The sequence below is a fragment of the Electrophorus electricus genome, chromosome 11, assembly GCF_041902795.1.
Source record: "Electrophorus electricus isolate QZ-2024a chromosome 11, ASM4190279v1, whole genome shotgun sequence".
NCBI lineage: Eukaryota > Metazoa > Chordata > Actinopteri > Gymnotiformes > Gymnotidae > Electrophorus > Electrophorus electricus.
Genome location: NC_137507.1, coordinates 9,253,089 through 9,270,000, shown reverse-complemented (window position 1 = coordinate 9,270,000; position 16,912 = coordinate 9,253,089). Strand labels below are relative to the sequence as shown.

Genomic DNA, 16,912 nt, shown 5'->3' with positions numbered 1-16,912 from the left:
CTTCTGGCGTGGCCCAATTAAAAGCCCTTCATCAAAAAAAAAGTGACAGAACGAAAGCAGGAAAAGAAAGGATGAGCGTCTCGTCTTTTGGTGCGAGATTCCGATGTTCCGTTCTTTCCTTTCGTTTGATGAGTCTTCCTTGTTGATGAAGGCCGTGTACCCTCGGCTGCTAATGAACGCCTGCATGATTGGGTGGACTCATTGGAGGAGGAGGAGGAGGAGGAGGATGAGGAGGAAGCATGGCACCTAATGATCAGGTGGAGGATGCCCTCCGGTTAGAGGAGGGGCACTATGGTTGGCGGGGGCGGGGCCTGCCGCTCCACCCTGCCCCTGAATTAAGCTGATTGGGTGGAGGAGAGAAATCGGCATGGCACTGTTGGGGTCTTTCCTCAGGGAGGGGGCCGGCTGTTTCGGTTATGTAGGCCTAGCCACCGGAGGACCTGTTCAATTAACGGTTGAGATGGTGTGTGGGTGTGTGTGTGTGTTGGGGGATGCCCCCTAGCCATGTCATCACACACCACTACACACTGAAAGAGAACTGGATCAGTGAGTGAATGGGAGGCAGCCTGCTTAGAATAATGTTTCTGATGTAGAGTTCTTGTTCTCTGGGTTGTCTGTGATCTCTGGCTTCTGTGTTCTCTGCATTCACTGTGTTATCCATGTTCTCTGTTCTGTGTACTCTGCATTCCGTGTTCATTCTCTGTGTTCTGTGTTCTCTGCGTTGTGTTCTGTGTTGTCTGCGTTCGGTGTTTATTCTTTGTTCTCTGTGTTCTCTGTGTTCTGTGAGGTCTGTGTTCTCTGTCTTTTCTGTTCTCTGTGTTCTGCGAGGTTTGTGTCGTCTGTGTTCTGTTTTCTCTGCATTCTTTGTTCTCTGTGTTCTCTGTGTTCTGTGAGGTCTGTGTTCTTTGTCTTTTCTGTTCTCTGTGTTCTGCGAGGTTTGTGTCGTCTGTGTTCTGTTTTCTCTGCATTCTTTGTTCTCTGTGTTCTCTGTGTTCTGTGAGGTCTGTGTTCTCTGTCTTTTCTGTTCTCTGTGCATTCTCTCTGTTCTCTGTGTTATCTGCGTCCTTTTTTTGCTCAGTGTGGGTCACTCTATCATGCTGCCAGTCACACTGTGAAGTTTCTTGGGGGACAGAAAGAGAAACAGGATTTTTTAAATCATTACCAAAACTTTATAAGTCTATACAGTGTAAAACAAACAAGCACAATTGCTCAAAGAAATAGAGATCACGTACGGGAACCACACCTAAACAAAAGCATGACAAAAACAATAACAGCGATGTAGAGGGAGAGAGAGAGAGAGCGGTAGAGAGAGAGAGCGGTCATGGCTCTGGGCTCCTCAGAAGCACTGCCTCAGTTTCTATATGAAATCGTCTGGATGAATTACATTACATTTTCAGTTCTTTGTGTGTGTGTGGGGGGGGGGCATGACACAACATAGTGTTATAATTATTCTTACAAAATCTTCTGCATCTTCAATGCTATTTAAAGCATGACAGATATTTTAAATATAAATTAATATTTAAATATAAATAAATCATTTTTATAGAAAGACAAAATTTTTTGGACAAAATGTAAAATTTTGACAAAATGTAAAAGACAGCTGAAGGTCCCAAACACTTCCGTTCCTTCATTCCTTCCTCCATTGCATAGCCTTGTCAGCGGGTGACGGTCCTCTGCAGACTTCATCAGCCGTATAGACTAGCAGTTCTCTCTCCCTTCCTGTCTCACTCTCTCTCTCCCTGTCTCACTCTCCCTCGCTCCCTGTCTCACTCTCTCTCCCTGTCTCACTCTCTCCCTCCCTGTCTCACTCTCCCTCCCTCCCTGTCTCTCTCTCTCTCTCTCTCTCTCTCTCTCTCCCTCTCTCTCTCTCTCTCTCTCTCTCTCTCTCTCTCCCTCTCTCTCTCTCTCTCTCTCTCTCTCTCTCCCTCCCTGTCTCACTCTCTCCCTCCCTGTCTCACTCTCTCTCCCTCCTGTCTGTGGGGTCTGGGCTGGGCGTCAGACAGGCGTGAGTGCTGCCCTGCAGCCGTTCCTAATGCAAGCGCTTTCACGGATCTGCTCAAGCAGCAAGCAGCGTGGGCAACTGCTCCTCTCCCCCCTTCTCTCTATCCCTCTCTCTCTCTCTCCCTCCACTTCTCTCTATCCCTCTCTCTCTCTCTCTACTTCTCTCTATCCCTCTCTCTCTCTCCCCTCTTCTCTCTATCCCTCTCTCTCTCCCCTCTTCTCTCTATCCCCCTCTCTCTCTCCCCTCTTCTCTATATCCCCCTCTCTCTCTCTCCTCTCTTCTCTCTATCCCCCTCTCTCTCCCCATCTCTCTATCCCTCTCTCTCTCCCCTTCTCTCTATCCCTCTCTCTCTCCCCCTCCGCTTCTCTATATCCCCCTCTCTCTCTCTCCCCTCTTCTCTCTATCCCTCTCTCTCTCTCTCCCCTTCTCTCTATCCCTCTCTCTCTCTGTCTCACCTTTTCCCTGGTTCTTTCATCCCAGTCTCACTTTCTCTATACCTCTCTCTCTCCCCTTCTCTCTATCCCCCCCTCTCTCTCTCCCTCCACTTCTCTATATCCCCCTGTCTCTCTCTCTCTCTCTCTCTCTCTCTCTCTCTCGCTCCCTAACCACTCCTTTTTTTCTCTTCTCACCCCCCCCCTCCCAAGAGAAGTTTGAAATAATTTGAGTCTCCTGGGTTTTTACACATTCTAATTTCAAACTAAATGGGACATCTGTTTGAGAAAAGGAAGATTTGCCACGGTTGCTAAGGCAACTATCACTCCGTGGGAAAGAGATAGCGTGGGGGGGTCCAGCAGTTTTCCAGACTGAATCACTCGCAGGCTTCAGTAACACACCCATCGCAGGGCCCCTCATGCTGAGTCTCAGCTCTTGCTCGAGCACGTCTCACTGTCTCGTCTCCTCCCCCCTCTGCCACTGGCCCCGATGGACGTCTGTGTCCACCTCTCTTTATCACGGTGAGATTAATGTGTTTGAGACAATTATCATTGTGCACTAAGGGTCTGGCCAATTAAAAGTGAAACTCATAAACAACCTAGTTAAAGCACGACACACACACACACACATAATCACCCTTGTCTGCCCACAAAGTCAGTCATTTCTTGTGGTAATTGATCAGTCCTCATGAAAGTGCTGTAGCAGCAGTAAGAAATGTTCTTTCAGTGGCTGCTGATGGCTCTGTAGTAAGTGGGTCAACACAGAGGCTGCAGAGCTCTTGGGTGGGGGCCAGTGTGGTGAGGGCCCCAGCCGATCTCTGCCTCTCACAGCCAGGGTTTCTGGGGCTGCTGAAAAATACACAGACCTCATAATCTGATCACTAAATGTGTGTGTGCGTGCATGTGTGTGTGTGTGTGTGTGTGTGTGTGAGTGTGTGTAAGTGGTATGATATTGTCTTCCTTAAGGAAGCCCTGGGGCCTCTCACGCTCCCTCCCCTTTTATCACCCAGAAGGCAATAGTTTTGTGTTGCTCCAAGCATTACCATATGACACGTTCTCTAGCTCACACTCTCTCTCACACACACGCATGCACACGCGCACACACACGCGTGCACGCATACCCAAATGCACTCACTCATGATGGCGCCTCCTTGCACCTGCTCTTCACAGTTCAGGCTTGAGAGACCTGGTGCTATCACACACGTAATACGCAAACACACTCCATCACACACACACTATACACCAAACACACCACCACACATACTATACGCAAACACACTCCATCACATACGCAATATACACCAAACACACCACCACACATACTATACGCAAACACACTCCATCACACACACACTATACAACAAACACTCCACCATACATACTATACGCAAACACACTCCATCACACACACACTATACACCAAACACACCACCACCCATCACACACACACTATACACCAACCACACCACCACACATACTATACGCAAACACACTCCATCACACACACACTATACAACAAACACTCCACCACACATACTATACGCAAACACACTCCATCACACACACACTATACACTAAACACACCACTACACATACTATAAACCAAACACACCACCACACATACTATACGCAAACACACTCCATCACACACACACTATACACCAAACACACCACCACACATACTATACGCAAACACACTCCATCACACACACACTATACACTAAACACCACTACACATACTATAAACCAAACACACCACCACACATACTATACGCAAACACACTCCATCACACACACACTATACACCAAACACACCACCACACATACTATACGCAAACACACTCCATCACACACACACTATACACCAAACACACTCCATCACACACATTAGCCTTCTCTAAGCTGTTTGTGTACCGGAGTCATCCACCCAACCCCCCCCCCTCCATTCTGTCTCCCTTCCCATCCTCTACCACTCTATCCCTCCATCCCTACTCCTCACCCCTATTCCCACCCACCTTCATTACGAGAGAGGCTTCCTCTCCCAGAAGACCTCCCATCCACCCTCCGCCCTGGTGCGCATGCCCGCCCCTAACGTGCCAGCTCTAACGTGCGGGCACCGCGGCTCTTACGTATGGATGCGGGGCCTGCCAGTGGGATCTCATTAGCAGTGTTCACTGTGTTGTCTGAGTCCCCACACACATCTCTCCGCACTCTTAAAATCCCACGAAAGCTCGCGCAGGAGGGACAGAGAAAGAAGTGGAGACCGAAAAAATAAAAAAAGAGAAGCTATTGTTGAGAAAACTACCTAGAGGATTTTTGATTTATCTACTTCCTTTCTCACTAATGGAGAAATTGTGACTTTTTTCCAACAGCAAATTGCACTTGGTGTTTGAGTGGAACGGAGGCACGGTGCTGTAAGACTTCTGCAGGTTTTTATGTCCCAAATGAACAGTTATAGTTCAGGCAAACCAGTGCAGTCAAAACAATAAACGCCATTTAAAAGTCCATTTAGGGAGTGTTGGGGAGGGTTTCTGTTGAGATGTTGTGTGTGTGCGGAGAGGCCTGGCTCACACTGCTGGCGTCTGGCACACTCAGGAAAGAGGGTGAGATGTTAGGTTTGACACACACCTGTTATCACTCTGCTTCCTAGCTTCCTAACCCTCTCTCTCTCTCTCTCTCTCTCTCTCTCACACACACACACACACACAAGCATGCACACCCGTGTGTACTGCTTACACATACTCAGTATAAAATGACGGCTTCTGGCTGGTGCTTGCTGACCGAGGCACGCACAGGGTGATGTGTCTGGCTTCCACACCAGAGTTTACGCCTGCAGTCTGCAAGCAAACGTGTCACGGGTTGTGAGGAGGGAGTTTCGCCGTCAGCGAGACGAAAATTAATTAAACACACGAAAAAGAAACGGATTAACAACAAAACGTTTTTTCTTTGCATCTTTTCCATTGGACATTTCTTCCCTCTCGTCCTTCTCCCTCCCTTTTTGGTCTCCACTGCCAGCAGGGTGGTGTGGGCTTCAGAACTTTGCTTTCTTCTGCTCTTCTAACAAACGAGCTCCTTGGCTGCAGTTCATGTGTAGACCTACCTCAGACCTACCACAGATCTGCCTCAGACCTACCTAAGACCTACCTAAGACCTACCTCAGGCCTATTTCAGGCTTACCTCAGACCTTCCAGAGACCAACCCCAGTTATGCCTCAGATCTGCCGCAGACCTACCTCTGGCTTACTGTAGACCTACCTCAGACCAACCTCAGGCAGAGGCGGGAAACAACCTTGCCGCCTCTGTCTCTGCCTCTGTGAAAACAACCGAACAGAACAGTTCATCTTTCTGTTTATGGCTGACATCAAAGGGGCCTTCATTAGCTCACATCATCTACTCATCCTCATCGTCTGAACCTGTGAAAAGATGTGAGTCAGAGTCAGATGGGGTAGCTGCTATAGAACTAGAGTATATTCCTGTATCACACACACAGATATACCCCCCCACACACACACATACACCCACACACACACACACACACACACACACACACCAACACAAACACAGATATACCCCCATACACACACACACACACACAGATATACCTCCACATACACACACACACACACACACACACACACAGATATACCCCCATACACACACACACACACACACACACACACAGATACACCCCCATACGCACACACACACACACACACACACAGATACACCCCTACAGACACAGATATACCCCCATACACACACACACACACACGCACACAGATATACCCCCCCACACACATACACACACGCACAGACAGATACACTCCCATACACACACACACACCCACACACACAGATACACCCCTACAGACACAGATGCAACCCCCCCCCCCCCCCCCGACACACACACACACACACAGATGTCCATTGATGGCTCTTTGTTGGCCTGTATGAAGTGAACTTGATTTTCAAAAGGAATGTGAGACACTGCTGCTTTTTGCTCTGGCAGAATGTTTAGAGGCTTTGTTATTCATGAGACTGCTGACATTTTTATCAGCAGAATAAAATATCTTGTGGTGTGTTCCCTTTAAATATCCCTTTAAGATGCCCCGAGGGGTAATAAAGCAAACATTGACAGGAGGACTTCACTGCGCTGTACCTATGTAGAATTCAGTCTCATCCATTAAGCTGTGTGTGTGTGTGTGTGTGTGTGTGTGTGTGTGTGTGTGTGTGTGTGTGTGTGTGAGAGAGAGCACTTGGCTCATCATGGTAATCAGTGCTGTGAATGTTCCCGTTGATGAGTGAGAGTCCACACAGCTGTTCTGGAGTCTGCTGTATGCCCAGGCCAGTGTGTGTGTGCGTGTCTGTGTGTGCATACGCCTGCGTGCGCATATGTGTGTGTGTGTGTGAGAGAGGGAGAAGAAGAGAGAGAGAGAGAGAGAGAGAGAGAGTGTATGTGTGTGTGAGAGAGGGAGAAGAAGAGAGCGAGAGAGAGAGAGAGAGTGTGTGTGTATGTGAGAGAGGGAGAAGAAGAGAGAGAGAGAGAGAGAGAGAGAGAGAGAGTGTGTGTGTGTGTGTGTGTGTGTCTGAGGTGTCAGGCTGAGTGGGCAGATACCTCATTGCACAGATGGGTTTGTCACTGCTGCGCTCGGTGCGTCCAGCCCTGCTGTAGTGAAGCTGTGCAGAGTCCCTGCCTGTACTGAACTCTACACACCCGCTCCGCAGTGTGCTGGCCCTGCACAGGCTCTCATAGACACTCATTACTGGACCATGACACCTGCCTTCTGTGGAGACTCCGCACGTTATCATTTTCTCTCCAAACCGCACGTCTCGTAACATAACACGAGCCCACTCCTCGGGTGACTTCGGGGAGGTGAAGAAAGCGCTTTTTCAGCGTGGTTTCCCAGTGACTTGGGCCAAGTCATTACATTTTTCTGTCGGTGAGATGTACCTCACAGCCGTGGCTGCTAGCCCACATTGAGCCCTCTAATTCAGATCTCCCCACACCAGACGTTCGATGCCAGCGTGTGCTGCCTGATGATTCAGGGAGTCAGGGTAGAAGGAGTACGGTTGGTGTTAGTGACTTTTAACCTTTTAACAAACGCACCTGCTTGTTTTATAGTCGTATTAACTGGAAGTGAAAGAGCTTTTGTGTGTTTTATATTTGTAATGTGTTTCATAAGTGGGTGATGTGTGCAGACTTAATTAGGATGGCTAGCAAGATCTGTATACTGTACAAAAAAACACGGCACTTTACTGAGAGCGAAGTAAGATTGTGGATTAGTTAACGTGTATCATGTGGATCTGTTTTCAGGACCGTCTGTTATGACAGGACTTGTGACCGTGTCAAAAACGTTTAATTAGCAAAGCAAGTGCAAGTCAATTTGATGTTGGGGTTTGTGGTAACTGGAGACTGTTGTGATGTACTTTCCTGAATCATAAAATTCATGTAAAATTGTAGCAAATTCACACATAATTAGAAGCTTTAACCGTTTAAACCGTAGGTTTAATTGAATCAGAGAGCCGAAAACATCATCAGGCTTGGACTGTGTGTGTGTGTGTGTGTGTGTGTGTGTGTGTGAGTGTATGTGTGTCTGTGAGTGTGTGTGTGTGTGTGTCTGTGTGTGTGTGTGTGTGTGTGTGTGTGTGTGTGTGTGTGTGTGTGTGTGTGTGCGCGTGTGTGTATAGTACAGTTTTTAAACCTTGGATTCTTTTGAACATGCACTGTGTCACACTGGACCAAATGTCCCAAATCTGCCACATGTTAACCTGTGTTAAAAAGAGAGAGAGAGAGAGAAACAGAAAAAAGAAAGAAAAGGAAGGGTTGAGTGAAGAGAGAGGGAGAGAGAAATAGTGGCAACAGGAAACGCTGTGCCAAACAAGTAGAGATATAACTTTGTTTATTGTTCAGGCGCTTACACACACACGCACACATGGACACACGCATACAGACTTCTGTCTGCTCTAGGATGGGCTAACCCTGTTGCGAGAGGCAGATGTACTCTGCCTTCCAGGGCTTCCCCTCTCTGCTTCTGGCTGTGTTTTATTTTTCTGTGGCATTTGTACAGAGGCACAGTACTGGCTGGGGAGTGTGTGTGTGCTTGCCTCTCCTGCTACGCCTGTCAGGGGGGGGTTGCAGTGTGAACATGCCACACACCTCTCTCTGCTCCAACATCAGAGGCACTGTCCATCAGAGCAGAGCAGATATCCCAGTCTCCACAAGCCAGCCAGTTAAACAACGCCATGCTCGAGCGTGTCCAAAACGAGAAGGTCGTTACGCCATCAGAACACAGCGCAATGTTGCAAAAATTCAGAACCTAACAGGTCTGGAAGAAATTGTTAAAAAAAAATCTAAGAAAAAACGAGTAACAACATTAAATACACAATACTCAAATCAGTACCAAAATTAGGTGTCAGTTCCTTTGACAACAATTAAATAAAATGTTACTAAAATAAAACATTTTTGTGCGAATGTGATAATTTCTGTCATTATAAACAAATATCTGACGGAACTTATGAAGTGAGTACATGACACATTAAATGTTACATTTGTTGCCTAATGCCTGATATCTTTGAAAAGAACCGTTCTAATTTAGCTCGTACATCCACAAAGGTGAATATGTGAGTCACAAATAAGCCCCCTCCATGTTCATGCACAAAACTGAAGTATTAAGTCTTTTATCAAAATACCAACTCTATCTTACATGCAGGACCTTTTTATGCTTGATGTTGCAAAATTATGATTAGGCTTAGAATAAAGAACATTCAGTATAAAACTTTTAGAAATTTCGTTCAGTTTCATGTGTAGCTTTTCTTAGTAAATGATATTGTACCTTAAAGTTGTAGTCATACCCATTCTGCCTTCTTTTGTAAAGTAATTTCTATATTTACAAACATATGAAATGCATCTTGGTAAAAAATACCAAGCAGACGTGGTACACCCTGATGGTTGTGATGGCACTGCCCTTTAACCTACAGGAGCAGGATTTCTGCATGGTTGAAGAAGATGCTGGTCTTCTAACCCTCCGTTACCTGTGTGCTGTTTGGAAATGACAGGGGCCAAAGACAGAATAAAGGTCATTGTTACCTATTACCGGCACGTTAACAGTGATGGTTATAGAAAGACTATGCCATCAGCCCAGAGTGTTCGCTGTTTTGTTGGGCATTAAATGTCTCGGGTTTCTCTTAAACCAGAGTGCCGTGTTTTGCATTAACAACGTAGGTGTCCGGGATTAAGCATTAATAAATGCAGCAAACAGGCGATAAACTGCAAAGAGCAGCAGGCCGGCGCAACCTAAAGCAAACGCTGGACCAGCTGGACACCTCCTGCACTGGGGCTACTGTCTGCACCATGCTGCACAGCTGGCATTTGAACCTCTGTACAAAGCATGCTGGATCACGGTGTGGTCAAAGCTTCTCTTAGTGGGCTTTATGGTTGTTTACAAATGCACACCAGGGGAGAAACACACACATCAAACACACATTTCTGTGTGTGTGTGTGTGTGTGTGTGTGTGTGTGTGTGTGTGTGTGTGTGTGTGTGTGTGTGTTGTGCATGAGTTGTAAGATTCCCCAGCAGACTTGTGTGACCTGTGATTAACTGAAACAGGCACTCTTAATGAGCCGTTGAGTATGAAGGGCTCAGAAGTGCTTGTTTAAATTCGTGTGAAAGATGGCAGCTTTTAATCAATGACTCTCACAACCTCTTCCACCCTGTTAAAACACCATGGTGTGTCAGAGGCTAAACATTTCTCTAATAATTCCCTCACACACGTTTGCAGCACACACACAGACACACACACGCACGCACGCACACACACACGTTTTCTAGTCTGTAATTAGGGTCATGACACCATCAGCATCATTAATTAACTCACCCAGAGGTGAGTATGGGAGGTCTGTGGACGCACGTTTTTACATTGCAAATCTGCCTTGTCTGTGAATATCCCATGTCAATTCTTTTCTTGTTTTTTTCTGCCTCTTCTCGTCTTTTTTCTCGTTCTCCCTTTCTCTCTCTCTCTCTTGCTCGCTCTCGTCTTTTGGCTCAGTGTGAACTACCTCACAGGCAATTTGAGTTTATTTACATTAAAAATTCCTAAAAACATTAGTAGCATTTTTATGTTGTTTTAGCCTCTCTCTTGCCTGAACAACTCTGAAGTTAACCAACGTGATGAAATATTAACTCATCGACACCCTTCAGCTATATTCCTCCTGGCTACGCTTTTAAAAATTTATAATGGCTGCACTGATATGATTAGGTCATCATAACACTGACTTACACACACACGCACACACACACGTATCTGACCAAGATTTATATGCCATGTAGTTCTAGTTGTGTGTCTCTCTTAGGTTGGATCAGAGGCAGATAAAAGCACAAGACAGGGCAATTCACGTAAAATCAACATGCTTTGCTTTGACTTCTCTGGTTGGTCTCTCGTCACGATCACATGCAGTGCCAGGGGACACAGCATGTCCATGCGAACAGCTGTTCAGAGCTCTCGCTCCTCTGCCTGGAACAGAAGGCATCATGAAAGACACACACCTTCGCGCAAGGTGCATGTCGACAGATCTGTGCCTTGTTTAAATCGATTACACATTGGCATAATAATCTGACCTGGTAAATGCCACAAACAGGACCTCAACATGTCCTTTTAGTTCGTTAATAATATGTTCATTAGCAGTTTGTAAGCAAAATGACATATTCTAGATATTCCACATTTGTCTTTCTCTGTCACTTACATTTTTTCTTAATCAACACTCTCTGCATTTTTTTGATGGCAGACTCTATTATTAATGAAACAGGTTTGTGTGTCTGTTGATGAATCAGTGTATCTGCCTTTATTTCTGTCTTATTGTAGTTATTACAGAAGTGGCATCAGGCACATCAATACAGAATCTTTACTCTATTCAGCATACTTGAGCTCTTCATATGCATTCATGTAAAAATGAAAATAAATTTTTAAATATGACTATTAATATGCAAAGACCATTTAAATGTTTTAAGATTTTAGATGTAAATTATTCACATGGCATTCACTGCACTTCAAATGTTTCATCATAAACATTAAGACTCTGATGTTGGAGATTACTTGAATATTAATCAAATGAAAACAGATGAAAATAAGACTCCATTTTCCATGAGGCATGTCTGTCCTCCTGACCTTCCTGAGATGATGAACCTTCTGGTTGCTATGCATTTGCACTTATAGCTACAACAATTACATGTCAAGTGTGTGTGTGTGTGTGTGTGTGTGTGTGTGTCTGTGTGTGTGTGTGTGTGTGAGGGGGTCTGTCGGCTTTGGACATTGATGCATCAAACATCCTATAAAAGTAAATGTTTCAAATGACTGCTCCCTCTAAATTACCAAATGTAAGCAACTTTCACGAGCAAACTGTCACTTGCCGTCACACAAATGTGCATGCACGCGCAAACACACACACACACACACACACACACACACACACGGGCATATCCGACACAGTGGAGGAAGATGGATCTGGGGACAGATTGTTAGTGACATGTTAATTTCTACATCGTCACTCAAGTTTGGTGCATCTGCAATCAGAGTGATAGGCGGAGCTATCAAAGCCTCCTCTGTTTTTCGCCTCCTCTGTCTCCGCCTTCTCTGTCTCCATCTTCTGTCTCCGCCTCCTCTGTCTCCGCCTCCGCTGTCTCCACCTCCTCTGTCTCCGCCTTCTTCTTCTCACTCCGCCTCCTTCTGCATCATGTCCAGCCCTAACTTGCTACAGAACTGCCCTCACTGCCCTCACTCATTCAGTGATCAAGGCTTTTCTCCATGAAACATTTCTATATTAATAGACACCGATTCCATATTGTTATTATTATTATCTTCTTCTACACACACACACACACACACACACACACACAAACACGCACATTCCCCTGGCGTACACCTGCGAACAACTATAAAACACACAAAGGTTTCAGCCAGTTCCCCAGGGTACAGTAGGTGGTGATACACGTGAACAAAACACATTTATTTAAGACCAAGCTTAATACAAAAGAGTCACTCTGATGATGATGATGGTGGTGATGATTGTTGTGCTATTTTGCATCAGAAGACATTAGCTGTGCTTTCCTCCTCTCTCTCTCTCTCTCTCTCATGTGTGTGTGTGTGTGTGTGTGTGTGTGTGTGTGTGTGTGTGTGTGTGCGTGTGTGTGTGTGATGCAGGCAGCCGTGGTACTACGGTTGGGGTTTTAATCTGCCACGGGGACAAGCTCTGTTGGACAAGTGGAACCAGATCCCAGAGTCCACTGACATTCTGCTCACACACTGCCCTCCTCTGGGTGAGTCACAAATCACACACGGCCGCTCACACACAGGTAGTCGCAGGCTCGAGGCTTTTCCTGTAATTTGGTTTGGAGTGAAAGGCGCGCCTGCGTTTGCTCGTAGGGCTCGGCAGATGGAGAGTCTACAGACTGCTAAAGCGTGCGAGGAAGGGACGCCGTTCGCAGTGCGGCAAATCCCTCTGCACACAATAAAACACGCACGCACGCACACCCCGCGCACACACACGCACGCATGCACGCACACACATTATGGATATGGCAGGAGGAAGTTTCTCCATAAAGACAGCTGCAGCTTAAGACACCTAGCTCTTGGGCTTTTCGTCTGTGTGACAAAGGCTTAATTCTCACGAGACGGGTGTGTGCTTCTTTCCGCGTGCGCATGTGTGCATTTGCCAGCTCTAAATCAGATTCCCTGCATCTCCAAACACCTATGCTGTATGCGCCGCATTTCCAAGCGCATGTGAATATATGTCAAGAAGATTAAGAGTTGAGCATCTAAACAGCCTGCATTACGGTCTAAGTAGACTGGCTCTGGTGGCTGGGAATGGTGCTTTCACTCGCTGTCATGCAGGTTTCCTGGACTGGGTGCCCAGGAAGATGCAACGCGTGGGCTGCATGGAGCTTCTGAACACGGTCCAGAGAAGAGTCCAGCCCAAACTCCACGTTTTTGGACACATACATGAAGGTAACATTTGCCCAGCCGTAGCGCCCGTACACCCACGCATGCAGGCACACGCGCGGGTGCGATACGCAGCTGCTGAGCATGACAGGCGCGCACGCGGGCTGGCTGAGGAACCCCACCGTGGGCCTGGGAGCTCGTGCACACCTGCCGCCAGGGGATCTCTGCCTCCGCTGGGGAGAGCAGGCCACCCTCTGCCGGGGCTGCTCAGAACTAGATCATGTTCAGATTCACACACGCCAAAAAAATCAATTTAGCACTGAAAATCAGCATCGCCTACAATACGACGGGAGGAAATGCAGGAGACCTTGTTTGGCAGTTTGGTTTGAGATATAAGTTTTATAAATGAGCTTTTGTTGTTTGGCTATGAGGTTCAAGATTGGAGTGGTGTTATTGCAAATGAATTTCTTTTCATATCACTAGAAAGAATCACAAAATGATACGATAATTGTGCCTGAAGGGGGAGAATATGTTATGCACGCGTATGGCTGCCAGTGAAAATATTTTGAGCACTATTTTCTAGCAGTATTAAGCTACTGCTTACACAGTCTTTTATTGTGTGTGTGTGTTTTGCCATGACATATATCCGTCATTTACCTTGTAATAGATGAGACATGTAGTGTCATGCATCCACGTAAGCAAGTAATAAACTCCCCATCCATCCTGCACGTCTACGGTGGGCTTCTCAAATCTGCATGCTACCATGCTCTTCGTTTGTCTTTGGGAACAGGGCGTGTGAGTCTTGGGCTGTCCTGCAGCGCGGCATGCCTAGGCACCGGAATCGTGACTTGGGTCTATTTTCACCCTGCGATGATATCTAGACCGTGCTGCTACATATCGCAACTGCGGCATGACGTGTAAAACTGTAAACTAGTTGTGAGCACTCAGCAATATTGCTCAGTGTATTCCTTCATGCTTTTAGGCATAGTTACCTTCCTGTCTTAAAAATCATTATACAAAATAAGATACATGTCATATCTGTTAGAGCGAAATCTTTGAAAAAGAACGAGGATCTGCTAGGTTGCACATTTGCATTTACATATCGTCACAATGATAAAGTGTACAGCTCTTGAGCTCACATCCCTGTGTTATGACCTACACAAGTTATAAAGGCATCCTGCCTAAAAGTATCCGTAGGACCTGCTTGTGACATCAATTAATTTTTATTTCTGAATAAAGTACTGAAAAATATGACTTGCTTTTGTTTGTGTGTCTGTGTGTGTGTGCGTTAGGTTATGGCATGATGACGGATGGAACCACCACGTTTATCAATGCGTCTGCATGTACAGTCAACTTCCAGCCCATGAACCCGCCCATTGTCTTTGATCTGCCCAATCCCAGGAGCTCGTGATTGAACACAGCCACTCCTTCTGCCCTAGATGTCCAATCAGGGTCCTCCTCCAAGTGCATTTGGCTGTGTTGTGTGTGTATAGCGGACAAGATAAACGTTACTATGGACATTCCCATAGAGATCTTCATACGTTTCATGTTTTATCCTCAAACACGGACTTTGTAGCAGCCTCCGTCAAAGACATTTGAGCAGTGTTCAAGTGACTTCCACTCTTTCATTGCACTTGAAACGTGACAATCCCTTGCGTTGGTTAACGGTGGTCACATGGTGGGACCTTGGACCATCCTCCTGACGTTCCACCCGACGTTCCTCCTGACGTTCCTCCTGATTTAACACTGGGCAAGGAACCCCTGGAACCTGGAAACCATCTAAGGCCCTTTGACACACAAAAAAAAAACAGCCCCATCCTTCACGTTCTTTTATTTGTTGGTAAAAATCTAGAATATCTGGAATTGTCTAGAAAGGTCTAGATTATCCCGTAGACGCAGTGAAGGAATTGTGCATTGGAAGCCTCTTTAATTTTAATCCAACCACTGCATTCTTGTTCATTCATTATGCTTCTATTTCCTGTCTCCTATTGTGCCATGCTGCGAAGAAGTTTGTTCGCTGTCTCTTTCATCTCGTGTGCTTGTTTTCTTCCGCCGGATCTCGCTGCAGAGACTCTTACCCAGTGCCATATTTAGGAGAGAAATCAGACACTGGAAGTGTAATATACAAAATTTGATGTAAAAAAAAAACACAAAAAACTATTTTGTTCTCCATTTTTATGCTTCTGTATTCATTTTACTGTAAATGTGTGAGTTTGTAGCAGACACTCTTTCCTCCTTTCTAGTATTTTAACTTCTCCAGATTTTTTTTGAAGTGTGTGATAGATGTCAACTATTTTATTGTTTAAAGCACTTTGGTTCTCACCTGAGAATCAGAGACTCGCCTGTGCTCAGACTTTTGCCTGACATGATACGTTGCACTTTGATATCCCCCACTATAATTTATTACCATTACTTCTAGGTGTCTCTTACTCTCATGGCTTTTATTCAGATTGTCAGGTCCAGTCCTAACAGTCATGGTTATATTTAAACTAAAAATACTGGGACTTTTAATCTAGTCGCTTTAAATGAATGAATGAATCAGTTGAAGGTTGGTGTGTGTGTGGGAGTGAACGTGTGCATCAGATCTAAAAGCTCCCTTTTAGTGGTCAGAAGAAGAATCTGAAGGATGGAGTGATGAAAGGATAAGAGGGAGACAACAGGAGCATTTGAAAAAAAACATTTGAATCTAGACTCATCTCATATGAAGGACGATTTCTCACTGTTTATGTTTGTTTTTTGTTTACGTTCGGTCAAAAGTTTTTATTTTTATATCTGTCACGGATCTTTTCCTGTTCTTTCTTACTCGTCTCTCTCTCTCTCTCTCTCTCTCTGTGTGTGTGTGTGTGTGTGTGTGTATGTGTGTGTGTGTGTGTGTGTGTGTGTGTGTGTGTGTGTGTGTGTGTGTGTGTGTGTGTGTGTGTGATTTTCCCCATTGCGCAAGTTTGGTTGACGAGTGATGAATATGAAAACAGATTCTGAGATTCATAAGACAATCTTTTATCTTCTGTAACGTTCATGTGGAAGATATACTGGAAGTGTGTTTATTGTTCATATGTTTGTCATGCGGGCTTTATGTTTTTTGATGATGATGATGTTTGTTTGTTTTTTTTACCCCTCTGAAAACATGCTTTGGTACAAAGGAAACAAGACTTAACCTGAGAAACATGCCTTTCTTAGAATTCAAACCCTTTTTTGTCCTCCGAAAGATCATTTACGCAAATAAAGTCATATCTGTGCGGACAACTAAAATCTGCCGGCATTTCCTGTCTCCTTCTCCGTATTCCTCGTGTTCATGGAGTGAAACTTTATCATTGCTCTGCTTTTGTTGTAATCAAAGGGATCTGAATTCCATATCAATTATCCGCACGTGGCTGAACCCTAATTCACATGGGTAAAAATCATATTCTCTCTTTCATTTGGTTGCCTCACTCTTCCACATTTCTGCACATCCTAATGAAATCCTGCGTTCAAATAATTACACGAGTAATCCTGTGGGATGGAGTGTAATTTATTCTGGGTTGGGTTTTTACTGTGCTATTAAAGATGAC

The 16,912-nt window shown here is 45.5% G+C and overlaps 1 protein-coding gene across 1 annotated transcript in view; it reads left to right on the top strand.

Annotated features, from left to right (window-relative positions):
• The window catches only part of mpped1 (metallophosphoesterase domain containing 1), a 34,662-nt gene extending 18,039 nt beyond the window's left edge, over positions 1-16,623 (top strand). The window contains exons 5-7 of the mRNA XM_035528617.2: positions 12,627-12,742; positions 13,317-13,430; positions 14,657-16,623. Of these exons, the coding sequence (XP_035384510.1) occupies positions 12,627-12,742; positions 13,317-13,430; positions 14,657-14,775 (349 nt within the window). The 3' untranslated portion in view covers positions 14,776-16,623. The remainder of the gene's footprint in view (positions 1-12,626; positions 12,743-13,316; positions 13,431-14,656) is intronic.
• The last annotated feature ends 289 nt before the right edge of the window (positions 16,624-16,912 follow it).